Source organism: Narcine bancroftii, chromosome 2, assembly GCF_036971445.1.
Source record: "Narcine bancroftii isolate sNarBan1 chromosome 2, sNarBan1.hap1, whole genome shotgun sequence".
Classification (NCBI taxonomy): Eukaryota; Metazoa; Chordata; class Chondrichthyes; order Torpediniformes; family Narcinidae; genus Narcine; species Narcine bancroftii.
The window spans coordinates 288,918,023-288,942,409 of record NC_091470.1 but is presented as its reverse complement, the minus strand read 5'-3'; the positions used below and the strand labels follow the sequence as shown (position 1 = coordinate 288,942,409).

Sequence of the window (24,387 nt, the reverse complement as noted above, 5' to 3'; positions counted from 1 at the left end):
TTGTGAATGCTGAATGTCCCAATAACCTAGGTTCCTTCTATTTTATCACAGGAAAGTACAATGTTTAATTCCAAATTTACCATTATGACATCCAGCCCTTCTCCACTGTCATTTCTTTCCATTCCTTCACTGGTTTGTCATTGACACTTGACCAATATCAAGTATTGGTGAACAAAAATATCCTCAAAATAAAAATTGGGAAGATGGAAGTCTGTCTTTAGGCGATGTCACAAATGTATTTCCCAATCCGACAATTTGATTGCATTCCCCAGGGAAGCCAGAAATGCAACTTTATTCTACCCTGCAACGAAGCCACAAGCATATTTTTTCTCCACCACATGCTCCTCAAAACTTTTGCTCATTCCAACACTATCTCCATTCATCTGCCGTTAAGATTGCCAACTATGCTTTTGCTGCCTCTAAATTCCAGTATTAACTGTCTTCTGACTGGTTTGCCATCTTCAACCCTACATGGACCTCAGCTCATTCATACTTTTGCTGCCCACAGCTCACACCAAGTTTCCTCACTCCTTTCCCCTGTGATCAATGGCCTCTGCAAATTCTGGGTCTGACAACTTTAAAATCCTCATCGCCTTTCTAATGACTGTAGCCATCTAACCCTGAGATATTTCTGTGTTCCTTTCATGCTCACCTCTTCCAAAACCTCAATTTTAATCTCTAAACCGAAGGCCAAGCCTTCAGTTAAGAAAATTAAAAATAGCACTATTTGCTGTCATCTGCTCTGTCCTTCAATAAAATAAAGACTCACCATTTACCACAGAACCACCTGAATCTATTCAGAAACAGCATTCCAGCAATTCAGATGTATGTTTCTCTCTGAGTGAAAATATTTCTCTTACCTCAGGTCTGCCTGCTTTTGACAAGACCACCTTTAATTCTGGACATCCCAGCCAAGGGAATTATTAACTGAGCATCTCCCGATAAGCCCCTAAAAATTGTTTTTACACTTAAGTATGACTATCTCTCATTCTAACCTTGAGAAAGTATAGGCCCATTTTTCTTAATATGTCCTCAAGGCAACACTCCTCATACCCCCATCTCGGAATGACATTTATCCTCACTGTATTTATAGAGAGTGTGTGTGGGTGCGTATATATACATGCGCATCTGCATATATATGAGTACAGGAGGTGTGTGTGTGGGGTAGGGTGTGTGTGTGTGTGTGTACATGCACACCCACTACCACACACACACACACACACACACACACACACACACACACTCTCAGTATATACTGCATTTTTAAGCCTATAACGCGCACAATTAAATTAGACTAATTCCGAGATGGGGGTGTGAGGAGTTGTTGCCTTGAGGACAAATGAAGAAAAGCGGGCCTACACTTTCTCAAATTTAGAATCGGCAATTTAGCGAGAATGGGAATGTTAGTGAGCAAGGCAATATAATAGCGGCATTGAAAGAACGTGTACAATTAATAGTGGCCATGGGAAAGTTATAGCAAGAATGAGAATCTCCTATACTCACATACACACACATGCATATATACACATAAACATATATATGCATACACACATATATACAGTATATATATAATATATATACACACACACACACACACACACATATATATACACACACACATACATGCACTCAAACCTTCACATTTATCATAGTGTCTATGATGAACAGTTTATCATAAAATTATTTGTTATATTTGCAAGATTAGATTGATTTGTGTGCAAAGACGTACATTAAATTACCATCTACATTACCTTAATTTCACATCACTTAAAATATTCTGCTTTCTACTTTTTTCACCAGAGATGAATTCACATTTTTCTCTATGGCATTCCAAATGCCACATTCTCGCTTCGTCATTTAGCATGTCGATATATCACCAAAATTAAAACAAAGTGCTGGATACACATATTAGATCAGGCAATGTCAGTGGAAAGAAGAGAGTTCATATTTTAGATCTGAGACAAGATGAATCATTATTTGTCTTTATTTTAGTTTTCTAGAATCTGCAATTTTAAAAAAAAAATCATTTATATACCCCTGAAGCATCTCATGGCCTCATCAGAACTCACTGCTTCCTAATATGTCTGCTGCTTGTGTGATCAAATGCAGGTTCTCCCCGACTTGCAACCTATGCGACTTGTGTCCATCCGCACATATGATCAATTCTTTTTTAAAATAAAGAAAAATACAAAACTTACACAATTACGATGAACATCGGGCCTATCTATGGAGGCTGCCATGTTGACTGGTGATCAGCCTCTCGCAAGAGATAGCCTTGGTGGCTGCCACATTGAGATATTTCACTGCATTTTACCTCCTTGTGTCCCATTTTTTTCTGATTCTGTTGCTCAATATTCTGAAAGTCAGACAGATTTTAGAGCCCAGTGGAGTCCCCAGGGTGCTCAGGGTCCACAGCAACAGAGAAAATGAGAAGGGTACGGAGAGAGAACAAAAAGAACTCAATCGTTTTACTCTTCGGTATCACAGGTAGGGCAATTCTGACATGTCCATTCAGAGATACGGCCAATCATCCAGAATGAAACACTGACATATGTCAGGGAGTAACTATACATGATATAAATCTTTGCAAGACATCGAATTCCTCAAATTGTCTACAGTGACAACGGACCATGCTATAGCTGTAGAGAATTCTAGAACTCTGCAGAAGGGTATGATTTACGACATGTGACTTCAAGTCCTCTGCATTTACAGTCAAATGGTAAAGCAGAGAAATGAGTTCACATAGTTAAACAGTTGCTCAAGAAATCACTAGACAGTGGCTCAGATCTGTATCTAGCTCTATTGGGTTACAGAGCTTCGCCACTTGAACATGGCATGTCACCCACAGAGCTTCTGATCGGACATAGACTATGTTCCACACTTCACTATCCTGCAGATCCAAACAAGAACAGAGATGTCAAAGATATTGAACAGAACAAAAGCATCTGTCATGGAGACAAAAAGCAAACTATGACAAGTTGCCAAGAAGCTGAGGGCCACTGGCACAACACAACTCAGTGAGACTCAGAGATTCCAACACTTGGGACAAAATGGCCACTGTTCTGGAGGAAGTAAATCCAAGATCCTACACTGTTAGAACAGAGGATAGTCAAATACTGAGGAAGAATCAGAAGAGCCCGCTGAAGGCACAAGAGACACCGCAGGAACAGACAAATGCAGAAGATCCAGCCTGCACAGCAACAGAGGAAACATCACTAGTACAAGACAGTAGTGGAGCAGCAGAGCTGACAGAGCACCTGAGTTAAGGAGATCCACACACGTTATTAAATCACCTGACAGATTGAATCTCTAAAAGAAAAAGATCTGCACACTTGAAAAGTTTGTGCTGCTTATGTTTGTGTTCATGTTGTGTGTAACTTTAAATTGATATGAATACTGTATTAGTGTGTCATCTTCACAAGATAAACGAAAAGAAGTAGGCCACTTGGCCCATCGAGTCTGTTCTGCGACTCTACCCTAAGCTGAACTATACTCATACCTGGTTCCAATTGCCAGCCTTTTCCCCATATCCCCTGATACCCTGACCAATTAGATACTTTTCAATATCCTGCTTAAACTCTCCCAGTGACTGGGCCTCCACCTCTGTATGCGGCAATGAGTTCCACAGCCCTCTGGCTAAAGAAATTTTTTTCTCATCTCTGTTTTAAATGGATAACTTCTAATTTTAATTCTGTGCCCTCTTGTCCTTGAAAACATCTTATCTACATCCACTCTGTCAAAACCTTTCAAAATTCAAAATGTTTCTATGAGATCCCCTCTCATTCTTCTATACTCCAATTAATACAATCGAAGAGCTGCGAAATGTTCTTCAGATGATAGCCCTTGTATTCCAGGAATCATCCTGGTAAATGTCCTCTGCACCCTCTCCAACAACATCACATCCTTTCTAAGATAGAGAGCCAAAAATTGCACCCAGTACTTCAAATAAGGTCTCACTAGTGCCCCATATAGCCTCATCAACACGGCTTTAATCTTATACACTATTTCTCTTGAAATGAATGCCAACACCTCAAGGAAAGGGGATGTAATGATAGAGTGCTAGTGATCCACCCGATCACTAGGGGGAGTAGGAGACTAGTTTGTTTCAGCTTGGAGAATCAAGATGCATGCCTCCACACACGAGGTCTTGTATGCTTTAGCAAATAAAATATACCAGTAATTGTTTTAAAAGAACCCAAGTTTCTTTATTATAACAAAAGAAACATCACAGGAGCTAATGCCAGACAGCATGAAAAGATTGATAAGAAAACAGTTCTGGATAAAGGCCACAAAACATCCAGTATTATTGGTTTTGCTTATATTTGTAAGTGAAGGTAGATGGGAAGACAAGCACAAAATGGTGCAAATTCTTGTTCAGAGGTGAAGAAGGTTGGATGAGAATTTCAGCATAAGAATGACCAATGATAGGAAGAAACAGGCAATGTTATACAGGTAGATCAATGTGGTGAAGAATATGAGATCATGAGCTCTGCTCAATTAGGCCACAGCGTTTAAGAAGAGTCAGATTCAATCACTGACATCAAGATGGCCTGCCTTCTTTTTTTTTTATTTTTGTGGTCACTTTTGGAGCTGGTTAAGGCAAGAAATTGATTGCACATCTCTCTTGATTGAGAAAGGCCATTAAGATTTCCAGAGTCTTACTGGTCATGGTTGAGTTTCCCAGAAATAGTTTCCAAGGTAATAATTTAGGAAACTACCAAATTTCTAGAGTACTGAGTACCAGAAATGTATGCAGAAGTACCAACCTAAAAATCAACCATCATCTAACTGCAGCTTGAACAACTTAACTGTTACAGCGCTTTGAAATCAATGAAGAAGGAGGCAAACAAGGACCAAAAGTGCTGGAAGCATTCATCTAGCATTTATGGTAAACTAGGATATAATTTTACAGCCACTATATAATCACATGGTATCTAACAGCTAAATTAAGCTAGGTTATTGACATTTACACATATCCAAATTTAATCTTTAAGTACCACATTAGAAGAGAAAGTAATCTGAACAGCGCATTTTGTCATTGATCTGAGACCCATAAAATCACTGCCTGGTGATTGCTCTGATTAACCTTCTATGACCCAGGTCCTCTGCTTCATCTTTTTATGAGCAACTTCAGAAAACTATGGATAACATCCAGAACTACCACATTAGACAAGAGAGTGAACACTATAAATGGCTGTGAGGGTTCTTTCATTTCCCGATGAACTGAACACCTTCTATGTCCACTTTGAGAGGGAGATTTCAACAGTGCCTACGAGAATCCCTGCAAAGGCTAAGGTCCCTATGATATCTGTCCCTGAAGGTAACATCAGAACATCATTCAAGAGGGTGATCTCTTGCAGGGCTGTGCACAAAGCTGCCTTTTAAAATTCTTTCTGCTCTGCACATGCTATTGGATTGATCTATTCATGATATCCAATAATTTTCCTGCAATTACCACAGATTATTTTTTGTCGGTCGAACTGCGAAGCAGTCAGCAACTTGCGAGATTTATTCTCCCAAGTTCCAGGCTCACATCTGCTTTTCTCCCCGGTTTCCAGCAGTTTACACATTTTTCCCTTGCACCCAACCTTCCTTTCTTCATTTTGAATCATAAATTCCATCCCTCCCACAATTTGCAAGTAGAAGATGGGCATCCATCCCATTGTCTAGTTTTATCTGTTTGCTACCTTCTTTAAAATTCTACAATTATCGAATTCTACAATTGTTAAATATTTCTAGTCTGACAAATTCACTGATTACCTGGAATTTACATCAATTGTCTTTTAGGAAAATCAAAAATATTCATTTGTTATTGCAAAAACAGCAAGCCTATCCTCCCTCCCTAGCAATTCATCTGTCCCACACAAAAAAAAAATCAGAGCTCATCACTTAAAACCACAGGCATGGGCAATACTCTTGCTGCTTTTCAAACTTCTTCCCATAAAGATTCTAATTTGTACAGTACATAACTCTGCTGCCTCCTTGGCAGCCATGTTTCCTAATCACTTCAGCTTTCATTACTTTGGATCTCTGAAACCCAAAATACAGTAAACCCCTGTTATCTGGAATTTAAGAAAATAAATAAATAAATACACTGATAAGAATAATTAAGAATAAATAAAATCTTAAATAAAAGTTTAAAATTGTAAATGTTCTTTCAAGTAAAACAGAAATCTTTAGTGAACATGGGAGCAAATATTCAGCCAGCAAGTGCCTTGGTCATGCTTTAATCGTAGCAGCTGTTTGAATAAAGTTGTGTTTGAATAAAATGGCATCGCCCAGGGTGAAGAGCTGGTTGATGCCACTCACCTTTGGGGTAGGTTTCCTGAAGTGTTTTCTTATCCCTGCTTAGTAAGTCTTTATTTTTATTTGCATATTATTAAGTACATTAATAAGGTTTTATCTGTAAATTTGGCTGGGTGGGGAGGGGCGGGATAATTATGACGTTATTGTTTGTGTTTCGGACAGCCCCATAAAGTGAAAGTTTACAGTTGCAGTGACGATTAAGTGCTTTCAAAGAATGTGACTCAAAATAAGTAAAATGCTTTAAAATGCAAGTGAAGTTTGTTCAGTGCAAGCACAGTATAGTATTTGTCTTTTAAACTGTTTACTGTCAATGCAAGTGTGTATTAGTCAGGCATTGTAAGAGTGAGTCTCAAGTAACTGGAAAACTTATTATCCAGCATTTACCAATCCCCTCAGGTACTGGATACTGGGGCTTTAGTACCAAAATCTGTCCAAAGCTACTTTAATGAAGACATGTGACACCATAGCCATTCAATTTTGATCTCCCAGAATTTCAAATGAATGGATTTCAAAGGAATGGAAAAACTGTTAACTCCCTCAGCGATACTTCTAGAAATGTTGGCAAATGATAACGTTATCAACATCATTACAAGATATTCAACCTTGCACTCTTTTCTAAATCTACTGTTGCTTGTCTATTATCAGCATGGGAAATTGCTGGATTACAAAGTATACTCTATATCCACAAAATGCCGTTAAGTAGAGATTTACTGGTTTGGGATCATTACAGTGCAAATCTGATTTCCAAGAGTGATTCCACCGAAGAGCGAATGAGGAAGGTTCAGCTATATCACTCATTCAGAAGAATGTCACGTTGTCATTCTGAGCAGAATCTGCAATAAAAATTCCAAGCAGTTGTTCACTCTTCCAGAAAACCTCCAATGGTAAAGGGATGGCTGTTTCAGATATGAGAAATTCCCTTTCGAAGAGATCTGTAAACCTTAGGAACTGGAAAATTGTGCTCAATCACTAGTTGTAAGCAAGGCAGAGTTGATAGATTTTTGAACACTATGGGGCTCAGAGGATGTATTATGTCATGTTATATCTAATCATCAATTTTCTGGACAAAGCCCAGCTTCAATTCTAATGACATTTTGCTGCTTTGCTACTACCCAAGGACCTGACAGCTCCCTCTAAATCAGTAAACTTTGCTGTGGTTTCATCCCAAACATGCATGATTTTTCCTGTTTATTATGCAATCAAAACCAAAATTAAGAACCTCAGGATCAACCGTTTGATTGATCAGCTGATGCAGCTCTGAACTTCCCAAGGTGGGGTGGAGGGAGGGGGTCTCTCCAAGCTGTTTCTCCTTACCTCACAGGAAAATAAAGCATATTAGAAGTAAATGTTCCATCAAATCTGCCCTTGTAGTTTCCACATTTGGCATTCAGTTTTCAGATTTTTTTTTAAAGTTTCAATTTCATCATCCTAAATGCCAGATCAATTCAGATATTTATTAACATGGTGGATATCATTCCATCTAAGGGAAAAAAAGTTCTTCAACTTTTCCCCTGATTAATCACAAAGCAATATCCGGAATTCTCCATCTATTTTATTCAATATTTCATACAACTTAATAAAGCCTTAGCTGGCCAGGCAGCTACTATGGAGGCAAAAGGTGCAAGTTGATGTTTCAGATCAAGTAACAACAGCAAGACTCATAGGGAACAGGAAAGATTGCCTGTACAAAGCGAGACTGAATATAGTGTTTCACAATCATACTTAACATTAGCACCCCTCAAGGATGTGTACACCGCTCCTTACTCTACTCCATCAACACCCCTGACTGCGTAGTCAAATACCATTCCAAATCTATCTTTAAGTTCACTGATCACACCACCATTTGCAGGTGAAATAAAATACACGAAGGAGATAGAGAGCCTAATGGCATTGTGCCAAGAAAACAACCTCTCTCAGCGTCAGTAAGTCAAGGGAACTGATCATTTATTTAGAGAGAGGTGGTGAGGGAGTGTTGGGTAATTTCAGATTTATTGTCAGAGTACTGTAATGGATTTCTGTTAACCTTTAATATAATGTTAAACAATATTTGTTTGATTAAAATAAAATATAGAGTTAAAATATTGTATCTGTATTCTTAATAAGTTAGCCATTGGTTGGTACAGGGTCACAAACAGGTCTTAGCACTTTTATAGAGAACCATTGTTTTCTGAGAAGTGTTCATTCTCAGAGTCAACGGACTTTGACAGACAGAGCTAATGGATTTCAAGTGGGTCTTAATTATTTAAGGACTGCAGAAGGAAGCCATCTGCTTTTAATTATAGCCACTTAAGCCTCTTGAACAGAGATGAGTTCAGAGGCTGTAATGGACATGAAATAATTTTGAAAAAGGAACAGAATTTTGGTGGAAATAAAACTGATGATCATGTGGTTTTCAAGAATTGGGACTCCCTTGGTGATGAACAGTGACATGGGAGAAAGTCAGTGTGGAGGGAAGAAGAGTTAAAGTCCCACCAGAAGCCCTAATTGAGGTATTTGGGTGGCATGGGCTTGTAGGTTGGAAGGGACTGTTACAGTGAAGTATGCCTATATTTAAATTAAAAATTTTAAATTTAAACCCAATGCCCTTGTAAACTCAATACATTTTTCTAGATCAACATGATTGTGAGTCTTGCTCCCCAGTCCATCGCCTCCAAAATCCAAAAATCACCTTCCAAAGGTCAAACACATTATAGTCTGGGATCACACACAGACAACTGTCAAGTGATGATGGCAAATTTTCTTTCCTGAAGTACGTTATTGAAACAAATGAATTTTTATTCTAATCCATGGTTAATGTCACTGAGAGGAGTATTCTTTTACATTGAACATTATAGCACAAAAATCATGCCTTTTGGCCCTTCTAATGAGTGCCAATTTTATAGACATCTTTCCTGTAGTTAGAAGCCAAACCTACAGACAATACTCCAAATTTGGTCACACCTTATTTTTTATACAATTTTATCATAACATTCCAACTCCTACATTCAATATTTTGATTTATGAAGAGCCAAAAGGCTCTCTTTATGACCCAATCTATCTGTGTTGCCACCTTCAGGGAATCATGTATTCACAGATCCCTCTGTTCTACCGCACTCCTCAGTACTCTGCCATTTACTGTGTATATCCTACCTTGGCTTGTCCTTGCAAAATGCCACACCTCACACTTGTCTGCATTAAATTCCATCTGCCATTTTGCAGCCCATATTTTCCAGCTGGTCTAGACCTCTCTGCAAGTTTTGAAAGCCTTCCACCAATCTTTGTGCCATTTTCAAAACTGCTGATCCAATTTACCACATCATCATCCAGATCATTGATTTTTATGATGAACAATGGACCTTGAAATGATCCTTGAAGCAAACCCCTATTCATAGTCTCTAATCAGAGAGGGAATCAATTATGGCTTCTTCCATAAATCAATGTTGAATCCAGTTTACTACTTCACAATGAATACCGAGTGACAGAACCTTCCTGCCTACTACCCCCACCACCCTATGTGGGACCTTGTCAGAGGCCTTATTAAAGTCCAGGGAGATAAAATCCACAGCCTTTTCTTCATCAACATTCCTGGTAACCTTCTCGCTCGATAAACACGATCTACCACGCCCAAAACCATGTTGACTATCAGTCGCTGACTATCTTGTATATCTGATCTCTTAGAACATCTTCCAGTAACTTATCTACAACTGATGTCAGGCTCACCAGCCTCTAATTCCTGCAATATTTTTTAAGCCATTTTGAAGCAATGGAACGATATGAGCTACCCTCCAATCCTCTGACACCCCACCTTTAGCTAAGGACATTTTAAATATAGCTACCAGGGCTCCTGCAATTTCTGCACTAACTTTCCTGAAGATCCGAGGGACTATTTTGTCAGGCCCTGGTTATTTATTCACTTTAAGAGAGCAAACACCTCCTCCTCTTGAATCTTGAATAGATTCCATGACCTCACTGCTGGTTTGCCTCACTTCCCTTGACTTTGCCAGTTTCCTGAGTAAATACAGATGCAACAAACCCATTAAGATCTCTCTATCTCTTCTGGTGCCATGCATAGTCAAACATGAAGATCTTCAAGAAGATATTGTCCCTTACTCTTTTGCTCTTAATACACGTGTCGAAGCCCTTAGGAATTTCTTTCACCTTGACTGCCAAAGCAACCACGTCTTCTTTTAGCCCTGATTGCCCTCTCGAGTTTTATTCCTGCAGTTTTAATACTTCTTAAGTACCTCATTTGCTCCTTGCTTTCATTTAACTAATTTCATATAAATGTATGTAAAATCCCAGTTGCCATGGATCACAGTGCAGAACTTTGTCTGTAAATCCACTAAATCCACAATGCTGAAAATAAAAAAATTGCAGATGTGGGAAAGATTAAATAAAAGCAGAAAATGCTGGAAAAATTCATGAAGACAGGTGCCATCCGTGGAAAGAGTTAATATTACAGGTCCAAGATCCATCTCTAAGCTTTTACCAATGAAAAGTTCCAGATCCAAAACATTGATTGTTTTTCATTCCACAGAATCTGTCTGATCTACCAAGTTTTTCAATAATTTGTATTGTAATTTCATCTTTGCAACACTGTTGTGTCCTTTACCTTTCAAAATATTAACAACCACTAATCCATCTCATCTACACTTCCACATTTTCCATTCTTCAATCTGCATCTTGGACATTAGTCTTGATTTCTCAAGTTGAGAACAAAGCAATGTAGATGACTCACTTCCTTCCCCTGGAGGCCAGAGACATTTAAGAAAAAGCCTTGTTTTCTTTCACCTCACGTAATATATATTTTTTTGCATGTAGTTGGTAGGAGAGAGGCACAGAAGAAACCAAGACTTGACTCTTTCATAGGGAGGGGGATCCATAAACTTTGAGCAGAGTCTAAGGGAGACACAGCCAAAAAAAGATTGAGTATGGCTGCACTAGAGCATCATGAAAATGGATTACAAATTCACCAAGGCTTATCATGACTCCAAAGTCAAGGAAATGGAAAAGTTGTAAATTTAAATTTAGACATACAGCATGGTAACAGGATATTTTGGCCCACGAGTCTGTACCGCCCAAATCACACCCCATTAACTTACACCCCAGTATGTTTTGAATGAAAGAAGGAAACCGGAGCCCCCAGAAAAAACGCACACAGACATGGGGAGAACACACAAACTTGCAGACAATGCCAGATACCAACCCCGGTCCGGTCCCAATTGCTGGCACTGTAAAGGCCTTGCACTTACCGCTACACCAACAGTGCCACACTATCCATAATATTTATAAAATTTTTCTTTTTAGTCACTTTAATTCATCTCCTCTTAAAAGTGAAGTCTGACCCAGAGTGGAAGTAGAACTTGTGCTGCCACAGCTGGAAGCAAAGTTTGATTAGGTGACTGATTCCTGGTAACACCATTCAGGAAAATTATTAAAATTCTCAAATTTTTTGAAAGGAATACAAGAATGAGATTTAAATATTATGATTATTACAAGGTATTAAGAAAATGATCAACACTTTATCCAAAAGACTGCAGTTTTAAACATGAACTTTCAGGAGTTTGTCTGTATTATTGTGATCGATTTACCCAGCTCACTCTTGAACGTACCTTCTCTACATTCAATATTTCAAAGTCCTAACAACTTGCCCCATAATTTATATGTTCAGGTAAGCTACCAAAAACAAGGAGGATGTACACTGGAAACAAGACATTGGAATTTGAGAGCTGTAACTACTGTATTTAGACCATAACATCCAAAGAAGGAATGATCATCCCAATATGCCTACCACTGATCCCTTTTAAAATCAGTACATCATCAATTAACCTACCTTGCTCTTTTATATGGCGGATTCGTTTCACAGTTTCTTTCAAGATTGCACATTTGTCTGGTTTTACGTTGAAGTTGTCAATGTCACTAAAATTTGCAAATATTAGCTCAGCAAGTTCTTCAATATACTTATTCTCTTGCTCTCGATGACGTTTCTCAGTGCTACGTTTAGGGCTGTTAAAGATACAAAAAGAATAATACAGAATTAGGGACCATGCACACCTTCTTCTGTTGATCTTGTTAAATAGTTCAAATTAATAATCAGTGCAACTCCATCCAAGTGTGTGAGATTTAATCAAAAAGCTAACTATACAACACACTAGCAGATTAATATTGCACCAAATACAAGGTCAAATTGCAATAAAATTAATAGACTGTATTCTGTTTTCTGCAATTAATCACAATTTTCAGAATGATAAGGATACTGTTTTCTAAAAATCTGAAACAACACACAAACTTGGAATTTTTTTCTCTCTATGGAATTGAAGTTTCAGTACTGGCTAAGATAATGAAAGGAATCAACAGATTAAATAGCCCAAAATTATTTTTGGTTAGTAATAAGAAAAGTTAGGAGTCACTGACCCTCTCAAATCAATTTCCAATGACCTGATCTGGAACTATCACATTGACTCAATGGTCAAGAAAACATAATAATACTTTTATTTTCTTCAGAAACTAAGGAAATTCAGCATGCCTCCATTGCCCTTAGAGGTGCATCATTAAGAACAGACTTGCTGGATGCATCACAGTAGGTTACGGCAGCTCATCTACTCAATATCCTAAGAAGCTGCAGAAGGTACCAGATGCAGCTCAGAACGTGACACAAATTTTTCTCCTCTCCATGGACTATTTATATTTCCCATTGCCTAGGAAAGGAAGCCAAAATAGTGAAGGAGCCATCACATCCTGGACACACCATCTTCTCCCTCTTCCCACTGGGAAAAAGCTTTTAATTAAGTGAAATCGTACACCATCAGATTCATGGACTAGTGAAATAATGCTGTTCTTATTCCATTCAAACTGATCTTTCTCTGATACTCTATGCTCTGCACTATGTTTTGCTTTGCTGTATAGGTAGACTCCCCCATTGGGGAGAAGGCACAAGTGTGATACTGCACTATAAACTTAAAGATAGTTTCTTCCCCACATCCATCATGCCCTGAACTGAACCCTGCAACTGTGCTATCACGCTTCCCTTGCTTTGTACTGATGGGTCTCTTTTTCCATTGTAATCTCTGCTCTCTGCACTCATTCTTGTACTTTAATGGCAACTTGAATATTAAGAATTTAAACTGTAGATTGCTCACAAAAGAATTTTTCTCACTGACCTTGGAATAATGTAACAACTAAATGAATAAATTTTTGCATGGTCCTCTGCTTTTAGTTAAAACACAGACTATATTAAAGTCAATAGTTGCTTAAAAGCACACATGCCGCTTTTATCCTTTGGAGTTGTGGACTAGTTCCGCACACTGTCAAATATTTTTATTTTAAAATACGACAACTTTTACGACGAACAATACAACAGCATTTGTTCACAGATTAACTGGACAATTTGAAATGGTTAATTTGTTTCACATCTCTTCAATTCTTGCTTCCCCCTCTCCAATATATCAGATTAAATTTGGATTGCAGTTACTAATTGAAATTTATTCCATTACTATAAATTTGGAAATTAATTTTGGTCAGTTACCCATTAAATCTAGATGGTCTCATCTCTTGTAGGCCCTCGATTAAAAGGCTAAAAGGAAGAATTAACTGGCTATCCTGCTGGAATATTCTATTTTTTTCAGTGCACATGAAACTTAAAATTTCCCATTATAAAGACATTATTTCCACTGCACGCTTCCTTATTTTATGGAGATTTACATACGCACGTGAAATCACCAGAGTTTCAGGATGATAGGACAAGCCTTCCTGGAGTTTTGCATCCTTCATTGATTACTCACCTTTATCTCAGGGTTGTATGTGATGTCATGTATGTACTCTGACAATAAATCTGAAATTTGATATAATTTCACAAGTCCACAAGACATAGGAGCAGAAATAGACTATTTAGCCCATGAAGTCTGCCCTGCCATTCAATCATGAGCTGATCCATTTTTCCACTCAGCCCCACTGCCCGTCCTTCTTTCCATAACCATTGAGCCCTGGTTAATCAAGAACTTATCAATCTCTGCCTTAAATCTCCTTCCAGCATTTTGCTTTAATCACTTTTTATTAATGATGCTACTATTTCCTGTTTTCCATTTTCTCTATTTGCATTCTGTTATGGGCCCAGAGGACCCCAAAACCCAGCAGCAATAGAAATTCACCAAGACAAATAGTTACTTAAACTGTTCTTATTCCATTCAAACTGATCTTTCTCTGATACTCTATGCTCTGCACTATGTTTTGCTTTGCTGTATAGATAGACTTCCCCCACTGGGGAGAAGGCACAAGTGTGATACTGCACTACAAACTTAAAGACAGTTTCTTCCCCACATCCATCATGCCCTGAACTGAACCCTGCAACAGTGCTATCATGCTTCCCTTTTAATTATCTTTAAACATGAAAACAGGATCAAACCTTAACTTATTACTATTAACAACCCCCTTCTAATTCTAAGCGCACGTGTATATAACGTACAAGTTCAGAAAAGTTCTTTGGTTCACAGTCCATTCTCACTTCTCACTCCTCCAAGTTCACTAACAATTATTATACTGTGTACTCTCTCTCTCTCTCTCTCTCTCTCCCCCTCTGTGAGAAAAGCCTGTTTAACTCTCTCTGCTTGCAAACCACATGATATCCCTAGAACAGCAAACTGCATTCAGATAGACTGCGGCACCAGATCCAATCTGAGTTCATTCATCTGTTGCTTTCCAAAACAATAATCCATTACTCCACAGCATGTCCAATTAACACCTCCTTGTACAGTCCTTATAGGCACTCTTCAAAGTTTATGCAAAGGCACTCAGAGTCTGGAATGTCTGGCTTGAGCAGAGCTCTGGCATTTTAAATGAGATCTGTTTTGAAATGTTTGTATGTAGGCTTCTTCAGGTGTATTCTCTGCTAAGAATGCGCCTGAAGAGAAAGTGGCCCTTTGATTTGCCGTTCAGGTGGCAGCGCTAAAAGCGCAGCACTGGCCACCTGAAGGGACAGCTGCACCAGGATGCGCATCTGAGCATCTGACTCCTGTCCCTTGAGCTGTCAAGTTAGGATGGCTGGCTGTCCCCACATTGATCGCTCTTCCCCCGGCAGGGGAGAAGGGGACTGGAGCGGCGGCGAGGGAGAGGGGGGCTGGGGCGGCCGGCGGGGGAGAAGGGGGCTGGAGCGGCCAGCGGATGAGTACGGCACTCGAGTCGGGTACCGGCATTGTTTCGGCCAGCCCCCTTCTCCCCCGTCAGCCGCTCCAGCATCCTTCTCTCCCGCCGGCCGCCCCAGCCCCCTTCTCCCACGCCAACCGCTCTAGCCCCTTTCTCCCTCACCAGTTGCTCCAGCTGCCTTCTCCCCCGCCAGCCACTCCAGACCCCTTGTCCCCCGTCGGCCGCTCCAGCCCCGTTCTCCCCCGCTGGCCACTCTAGCGCTGCAGTCCCCATGCTGATAGCCCAGTCCCCTTCTACCCTGCTGGCCATTCTAGCCCTGCAGTCCCCAGTCTGACAGCGCAGCCAGCTGTCCCTGTCCTGACGTCCTGCGCTGGAGGACGGGGCAGCTCTGAGAGGAGCTGTCAGGCACTCGCCAGCTGACTGTCATCCCGAATGCAGCCACTTTTAGGCAGCGGCATTCAGATGGCTGGGGAGGCCACTGTGCTGTGACGATTATCCCTCTTGGAGGAGGGTTACAAAGTTCGCCTTGCAAGCGCCTCCTGCATATTTACATTGCCTCCCAAGAGCCGCATATTGCCAAAATATGTGGCTTTACAAGCAGGGCAATTGGCTACCTGAAAGTGCCTTTTGTGTAACCTAACTAAAAACATCACAATCTATCTCCTTTAAAACACATCTACATACAATATAAAATATAACATAATCCATCACAATTTCAAAGAAACTGACTGAAATATTTGGTGCACCATCAAATCGCTCTTCCTATCATGTCAAGACCTTCAGGATGAATTTATGCTTTTAATATATTTTACTACAATTCAATAACATAACTTATCTAGGTATCTATTCCCACCTTAACTAGATATCCTGACATTGTAGCGGGTTGTGAGTGAGAGCAGGAAAGAGACTGAGATAACAGGCTGGGAGCTCAAGCATCACAGCTTTATTTGAATCTTGTGCAACAGCCTTTTAAGCTTTATTCCATTCTGCCCCTAATGTCCCAACGATACAGGCGCACTCGTGACCTTCTGGTCTGGACTGGAAAAGACCATGCCCTTCAGTGTCGTCAATCTGGCAAACCGCTGGATGGCATCGAGCGGGGTGACCTTGTAACCTAGAAAATCAATTTCTGTGAGTCCGAATTGGCACTTTTCTGGATTAACGATGAGGTCGAACTGTGCAAGGCAAGTGAAGAGCTGACGGAGGTGCGTCACGTGTTCTGCTCGTGAACTGCTAGCTACCAGGAAGTCATCAATGTAGATGAAAAGGAAAGCCAAGTCTCTCCCAACCACGCCCATGAGGCGTTGAAAAGTCTGTGGCACATTTTTCAAACTAAACGGCATGCGTAGAACTCAAAGAGGCAGAACGAGTTGATGATAGCGATCTTTTGGATGTCGTCCAGGTGTACGTGGATCTGATGGTATCCCCGGATTAGGTTGACCTTGGAGAACAGCTTTGCGCCAAGATTTGTGGTGAAATCCTGGATGTGGGGAATTGGATAGTGGCCCGACGTCACTGAGACATTTGTAATTGCCACAGGGCCTCCAGCTGCCATTGGACTTAGGCACCAAGTGGAGGGGTGATGCCTGTGGACTTTGGAATGACGGGAGATACCCAGCTCCTCCATGCACTTAAACTCTTCCATGGTGAGGTTGAGTTTGTCTGGGGCCAGGCGGTGGGCATATGAATGAAATGGTGGACCGGTGGTAGTAATGTGGTGTTGGACGTCATGTTTGGGCATGGCTGCCGTGAACCATGGGTGCAAGATTGAGGAAAAGTCTGCGAGGAGCTGGCTGCACTGGCCGTGATTGGTCTTCACTGAAGTGAGCTCTGTGGACAGTTCGTTTGATCTGCCGAGGGGCACCGTGTGGAAAGTCTGAGCACAGACTGGTCATTTGCCCTGGAGGTCGATGAGTAGGGAATGGGCCCGGAGGAAATCTGTGATGAGCAGGGGTTTGTCCTCTGAAGCGAGGGTGAAGGACCATTGGAATGTGCTGTCGCCAAAATGTACAGGAATCAGTCTTTTTCCAAAGGTTCAGATGGTGGAGTTATTGGCAGCCAGAAGGGAAAGACCATGGGGTCTCGTGCGCATCTTGAGTGCTGTAGGGGATATGACGCTAATCTCTGCCCCTGTGCCCACTAGAAACTTGCGGCCTGAGAGGCTGTTCCAGACGTGAAGAAGACTATTTGGTTGACCAGCCGCTGCAGCCACTAACGGTTTTAGAAACACTATTTGGGATTGGGACTGACGGGGTGGGGCCTGCTCATATGGTGGACTAGACTTGGGCATTGTCCTCCATGGTGGCGCGAAACACGGTTGACAGAGTCTATGGCTTGGCGTTTCAAATGGTAGAGAACATTCGCTTGTGCCGGTGAAGTCAGCATCGGCCAAGAGGAGCTTGATGTTCTCAGCCATCTGTTTGAGGAACGCCTACTTGAATATGAGGCAGGGCTTGTGGCCTTCTGCTAGTGTGAGCATCTCGTCCACGAGGACAGAGGGGGTTATATCGCCTAAGCCATCCAAGTGCAGGAGCCTAGCTACTCGCTCGCAGCATGAAAAGCTGTATGTGCTAATGAGGAGGTATTTCAGAGCAATGTATTTACCTTCCTGATGGTGCTTGAATAAGGTCATCAACTTGTGAGGTGGCTTTCTGGTCGAGCGAGCTGACAACGTGAAAATATCTAATTGAATCGGAGGTTATCTGATCTGGAACTGAGCATCCACTTGGCCAAACCAAGTGCAGTGCCTAATCATCCAGAAAGTCGGCACCTTCAATGTAATAGCACCTACACCTGCTTATAGACAATAGACAATAGGTACTGGAGTAGGCCAACTGTCCCGTCGAGCCCGCACCGCCATTTATTGGATCATGGCTGATCTTTCTCTTTCAATAATCAATCCCAGTCTTGTCCCCATAACCCTTAACTCTCCTGCCCACAAGAGCCTTATCCAACTCTCTCTTAAATCTCTCCAGCAAATTTGCCCCCACTACCCTCTGTAGCAATGCATTCCACAGATCCACAACTCTCTGGGTAAAAACATTTCTCCTCATTTCTGTCTTAAATGGCCTTCCCTGTATTCTTAAACTATGCCCTCTTGTCCTCATCTCTCCCATCATTGGGAATATATGCTCTGATTTCACCCTGTCAAGCCCTTTGATAATCCTAAATACCTCAATCATGTCTCCCCTCATCCTTCTAAACTCCATCGCATATCATCCAAGTCTTTCTAACCTATCTGCGTATGTCAATCCTGCCATCCCGGGAACTAACCTTGTAAACCTGCGCTGCACTCCCTCTATAGCAAGTATGTCCTTTCTTAAATATGGGGACCAGAACTGGACGCAATACTCCAGGTGAGGTCACACCAGGGCCCTGTACAACTGCAGGAGGGCTTCTCTACTCCTATACTCCAATCCCTTCTTTATGAAAGCCAACATAGCGTTCACCTTCTTCACCACTTGCTGAACCTGCATGTTAGTTTTCAACTACTAGTGAACAAGTACGCCCAGATCCCTTTGCATTACCCCACTCCCTAGCTTAACTCCACTTAAATAATATTCTGCTCTCGTTTCTGCCTCCAAAATGGACAACCTCGCATTTACTCACATTAAACTTCATCTGCCATTTCTCCGTCCACTCCCCTAACCTGTCCAAGTCCTCCTGCAATTTCCTGACATCCTCCTCGCACTTCACACTACCACCCAGCTTATTCCATTGTTCTGAGTCTTCAGGATGTGGAGCCTTGTTGGGGCCACCAATGTAACAGGTTGTGAGTAGTGCAGTGAAGAGACTGAGGCAACAGGCTGTGAGCTCTGGTATCACAACTGCTTTATTTGAATTTCACGCTGCAGGTTTTTAAGCCTTACTCCGTTCTGCCACCAACATCCCGATGACACAAGCACACACACAACCTTCTGGCCTGGACCAGAAAAGACAGTCCTACGACACCATCCTTGCCGCGGCTTCCCTGCCAACCATGCATGACAAGCGGGGCCGGTTCACCGCTACAAGAATGTGCGTCGCCACAACATCATATTTAAATTTTGGCCCGTGAGTCCGTGGTGTCCAATTTACACCAAATTAAACAACACTCCCCGGTACGTTTCGAATGGTGGGAGGAAACCGCAGACTTGGGGAGAATGCACAAACTCTTTACAGGCAGTTTGGGATTCGAACTCCGGTCCTGTGCGCTGGCACTGTAAAGGTGTTGCGCTAACCATTACACCAACCACGCTGCCCACCTTTTAAGATATCAAACTTTCAGACAGTGATATTCTTTGTATCACTATAAAAGGACTCACTGTACTTTTATTATTCATTATCCACTTTGATTTCTTGTTATTTTCTTATTTCATTTTTTCTCTTTTTCTTGTTAAAGTACCAATTTGATTTTATTTCAAAAATTGTTACGAAAAGGACATGTAATAGCACAGCCAATTAAATATCTGAGCCAGACGTAATAGGAACAACTATTAGCCAATTTCAGCATTGTGCACTCGGATTTGGGTCTTGAAGGAACGTTATGAAAAATTCAATTGCAGTTTTTTTTTCTGATTAGAATCTGGGAAACTGGAAGAAATAAATATTTTTTGACAAAGACTGACTCAGACTATGGCGCTTCTGTGACTATTCTCAAAGCTGAATACTGAAGGTTTGAGAAGCATGAAAAGATGAAAAAAAATTAAATTATCTTAGTGATTAAAATGAGAAAAAAATGTACCCAAATTTTTATCAAGAATGCTGTAAATGATCAAGGAAAATTAAATGACCCTGTCCTTTATATTCACCTTAAACACACGATAGTCTTTGAACTTTTCCCTAATTTTTATGACATTATATCTTACCTTGGTCTTGGGTGGTCACATGGCATTTCCTTGCGTTTTCTTGAGTCTAATCTGGCAAGGTCAGAAGAGTTTTCACCCATTCCACTCATCTTGTTGACATACAAGCAGCTGATTAAGGGAAAAGAAGTTTCAGTTACAATTTTGCAAAAAAGGTGCTCGACTCTCTCTGCTCCTGTATTGGCATCCTTGCAAGTTTTCATTTTCCGAATTACTTGCCTTTGTATTCAGGTAAAAATACAAAATGCTTCTAATACCAAAGACATCAACCACCATTGAAAATATATATCACACTTGATAGTTACTCAATACATTTACCTTCTCAGTATATATGCGCAGGCACACTTGCACATTTATGGTTTTCATCTTGTGTCAATGCCACATCAGCTTATTCAATTTCAAAGAAACATAGATAATAAGAGACAGTTCAGCACTTCATGCCTGCTCCACTATTCAAAGTGATCACAGCTAATCATCTATTTCAGTACCTTGTTCCTGTTCATCCTTGCTTAACGATGGCAACCATTGCCACTATCACAATAAATTCCATGGGTTCATCAGCCTCTGGCTGAAGGAATAATTAGTCTGATCTTGCTTCCAAAAGGCAAACTCCATTTCCCTGCCCTGGACTATTCATCCTTTGGGAACATCTTTCCTCTATTTAGACTGTTGCGTCATTTTGAAATTTGTGAGCTCCCCTTCCAATAACCTGAATTCCAGCAAACATTGACTTAATTGAACGAAACTCTCCTCACAAGTCAGCATTGCCATCTCAGGAATCAGTCCAAAAAAACCCTTTGTTGCTCCCTCTCTCCATTGAAAGAATATACTGTTGTGCAATTGTTAAAAGCACAGAACTGATGACCCACTGAAAACATGCAACCTACAGATGAAAATAATTCCTTACTTTGCTCAGTGACTGCAACAAATCACAAGGGAATCCCCAAAATTTTCTAATTGAAAATGAAGGCAAATGCACCAGTAACTTCCCAATGTTGGCTATACTCCAGAGGTAGAGATTCAGAAAATTATACTTTTCCTGTTAACAAGGTCTGCAACTGCGTGAACATTTCAGTTAAGCATAACTCTATCCTCACCAAGATCCTTGCAAGCCAACTTTCTAGAAAAACTCACTGAATAGAAATCAGAAGGAAATTTGACCAATTAAAATATGTGAAATCTCCAAAAAGTATCTAAAAAAAACAATCCTCCAGAGATCAAATTCTAAAGGAAACATAAATCATTGCCTGAAGCAGCCTGTCAACATAGAAAGTCCAACAGAAAAGAACGCTTTGTGAATACTGATGGGCAATGGTGTCATTCAACTTCTCTGAGCAAAGTTGGCAACATCTTCTGGAATCATCAAATCTCCATCAATATCTAACTTTCAGCAAAACACCAAACTGAAAGTTCATTCTTTTATTACTTTATAACAACTAATTTCGATATTAAAATGGAAATTATGCAAAAACTCTACTTCAAAAAAATCCTTTCTTGCCCAAGTGTGCCAGAAAATGGATTTCCCATTTATATTAACCAAATTCCAACCACTTAATCATTTGAGGTTTTTAAGAGAAACATTGAACAAGGTAAGAATTAGCAGTTAATTGTAATAAAGTCAGCCAGTACAACTGATCTAACATCATCATTATTCTTTAAACACTATTGACATGACCTTTCAAGCACAGAATAAAAGCATATTATGCAGAAATGTACATCTTGATTTGGATGTGCTATTGTTGGGAAGAAAGAATTAGATTTTGCACATGTCAGGATGCAAAAATAGAATTTTCTGTTTGCGGTCTTTCAATCTTAACTAAGTTTCAATGGAAATTACCTCAGACCAAGTAAAAATCAATAGATTGATGAGAAACAGCCAAAAAAATTGACCAAACAGAACAAATAAAATAGAGGTGATAGTCAATCACTGGCCTCAGTAATGCAGTAGATGCTCTGACCACACCACTAGATTCTCCATGTGCAGGCTTGTACAACAAATCCTGGCAGATTACTAACTGGCATGAATTGCATTACCCAGTCATGTTTTCACCTTCATTCAAGTGTTCAAAAGCAATACTTGCCTAAGCCAGAAGATCAAACTACCTTTCATAGACTTCAGTCACTCTCCACCAATGTCCCAGTCAAATCTGAAACACTGTTGCATTGTTGAAAGTCATGACTGCCCTCTAAGAAAGATAAAGGTCAAGGAGCAAGAAGTTACCAGGTCAACATTCAGGCCACAAGAACATCACCTATGCATCCTTCAAACTTAATTGTAGCATTGAGATGATGAGTTACAGAAGTTAATTAATTAAGTGATCTGCCTAACAAGCAATGCAGGAAAGATGCCCAAGGAGGTAACACCAGCATTTACCAATATGAATCATGGCATAAGTGATTCATTCAAGTCATTTTATTTTTAAAAATTACTTTCCAAAGGAAAAAAATGTAGATGCTTTCATATATTTCCCATGATGACAGCTTTGGAGCATCAACAGATTGACAAGGGGTATACAATTCAGTGATCATTGGGCGATCAGAGAGCAAATTTAAGGTCTTGGGAGTCACTATCTCAGAGTATCTTTCCTGGACCCAACTCACTAATTGCATGGTGAAGAAAACAGCTCAATGCTCTACTTCCTCAAGAGTTTGCGGAGATTTAGTATGACATTGGAAACCCTGGCAAATTTCTACAGATGTGTGATGCAAAGTGTGCTGACCGGCTACATCATAGTCTGGTATGGGAACACCAACACCGCTAACCGTAAAGCCCTGCAAAAGGAAGTGTACACAGCTCAGGACATCATGGGTAAAACCCTCCCCACCATCGAGAACATCTACAGGGAATGCTGTGGTCGAAGAGCAGAGGTAATCATCAAGGATCCACACCACCCAGCACACACTCTGTTCTCACTGCTGCCAACAGGAAAAAGGTAGAGGTGCTACAAGACTCGCACCACCATGTTCAGGAACAGCTGCTACCCCTCCATCATCAAACTCAATCAGGGACTTATTTAAGGACTCTGACTTTCGCACTTTATTGATTTTTTTTTCTCTCTCTAACACAGTCATTTGTTTACAGTTCTTTGTTTACATACACTGCCAATAAGTGGCAATTCTGCCTAGACTGCAAGAAAAAGAATATGATGTCATGTGCTGTATGTTCTCTGACAATCCATCTGAAATCAGAAAAAGGTTGTGCAAATTAGTGAGCCTTTTAGAATGGATGAAGCTGCATACTCAAAGTACGGTAAATCTTAAATAGTTTCTCTTTGTGGATAAAACATGTTTGAGAATGTAGGGGTTAGAACAGAATTAAACAATTTGCAACATCACACAAAACAGGATCATTAGCCCAGCAAGCCCTTTGTTTCGGCATACAACCCCTGGCAACAAATAGCATCAGTTTATTTTACAGATGTCAACCAGAATGAAAATATCCATATAAAATCTCCCCATAATATGATAACCATACCTCCAGAGCTTTTCAATGAATGACAGCAAAAGCACACAAGACTGATAGCACACAAGAATATTTATTAAATGTGGAAAGAGAAAGGAAACTAGTTCCATCATTGCTGGGGTGTCCACAAGTTTGTAACCCAAGGATAAACCTGCACAAGCTTTCTCACAGTTAATCAATACAGTTGCCCACATCTTTTTCACACTTGGTTCCTCTAAAATACTTCTCTGCTGGGTTTTTTTTACCACCACAACCAGTCCATGTGACAGAGTCATGAAGTTTCATCCAAAGTTCTTCAGCTTACCAGCAACTAGTTTTGCATCAACTGGCAAGTGGAAATATCACCTCCACCTCTTTCCCATCTTTACAACTTTAAAGGCTTCTATCAGGTCAGAGAGACATTTTTAAGAAAATAAACCACATTTGTTCACCTTGGTCTGATAGTTGTACTTTGAGCTCTGACAAATATGTAAAATGCAGTCCAACATACTCAATACTCTTCTGAATTTTATTTAAGTGATTAATTTGCTGGAATGTTTGGCTCCGCCAAGAGTTGCAGCTCAATGTTACACAAACTACTAAGTACATGTAGCTCCATTGCTGATTTATTCTAAACCTCTAATACTAGGAGCAGAAATTGATTAGAGGATGAAACAC

General features: G+C 40.4%; 1 protein-coding gene across 26 annotated transcripts in view; it reads right to left on the bottom strand.

The window, feature by feature from the left end:
• ncoa2 (nuclear receptor coactivator 2) overlaps positions 1 to 24,387 on the bottom strand; it is a 363,375-nt gene that overhangs the window by 112,811 nt on the left and 226,177 nt on the right. For all 26 annotated transcript variants that reach the window (XM_069921270.1, XM_069921269.1, XM_069921268.1 and 23 more), the window contains 2 exons: positions 20,271 to 20,378; positions 12,119 to 12,291 (listed from right to left, as the gene is read on the bottom strand). In XM_069921270.1, the coding sequence (XP_069777371.1) occupies positions 12,119 to 12,291; positions 20,271 to 20,359 (262 nt within the window). In that variant the 5' untranslated portion in view covers positions 20,360 to 20,378. The remainder of the gene's footprint in view (positions 1 to 12,118; positions 12,292 to 20,270; positions 20,379 to 24,387) is intronic.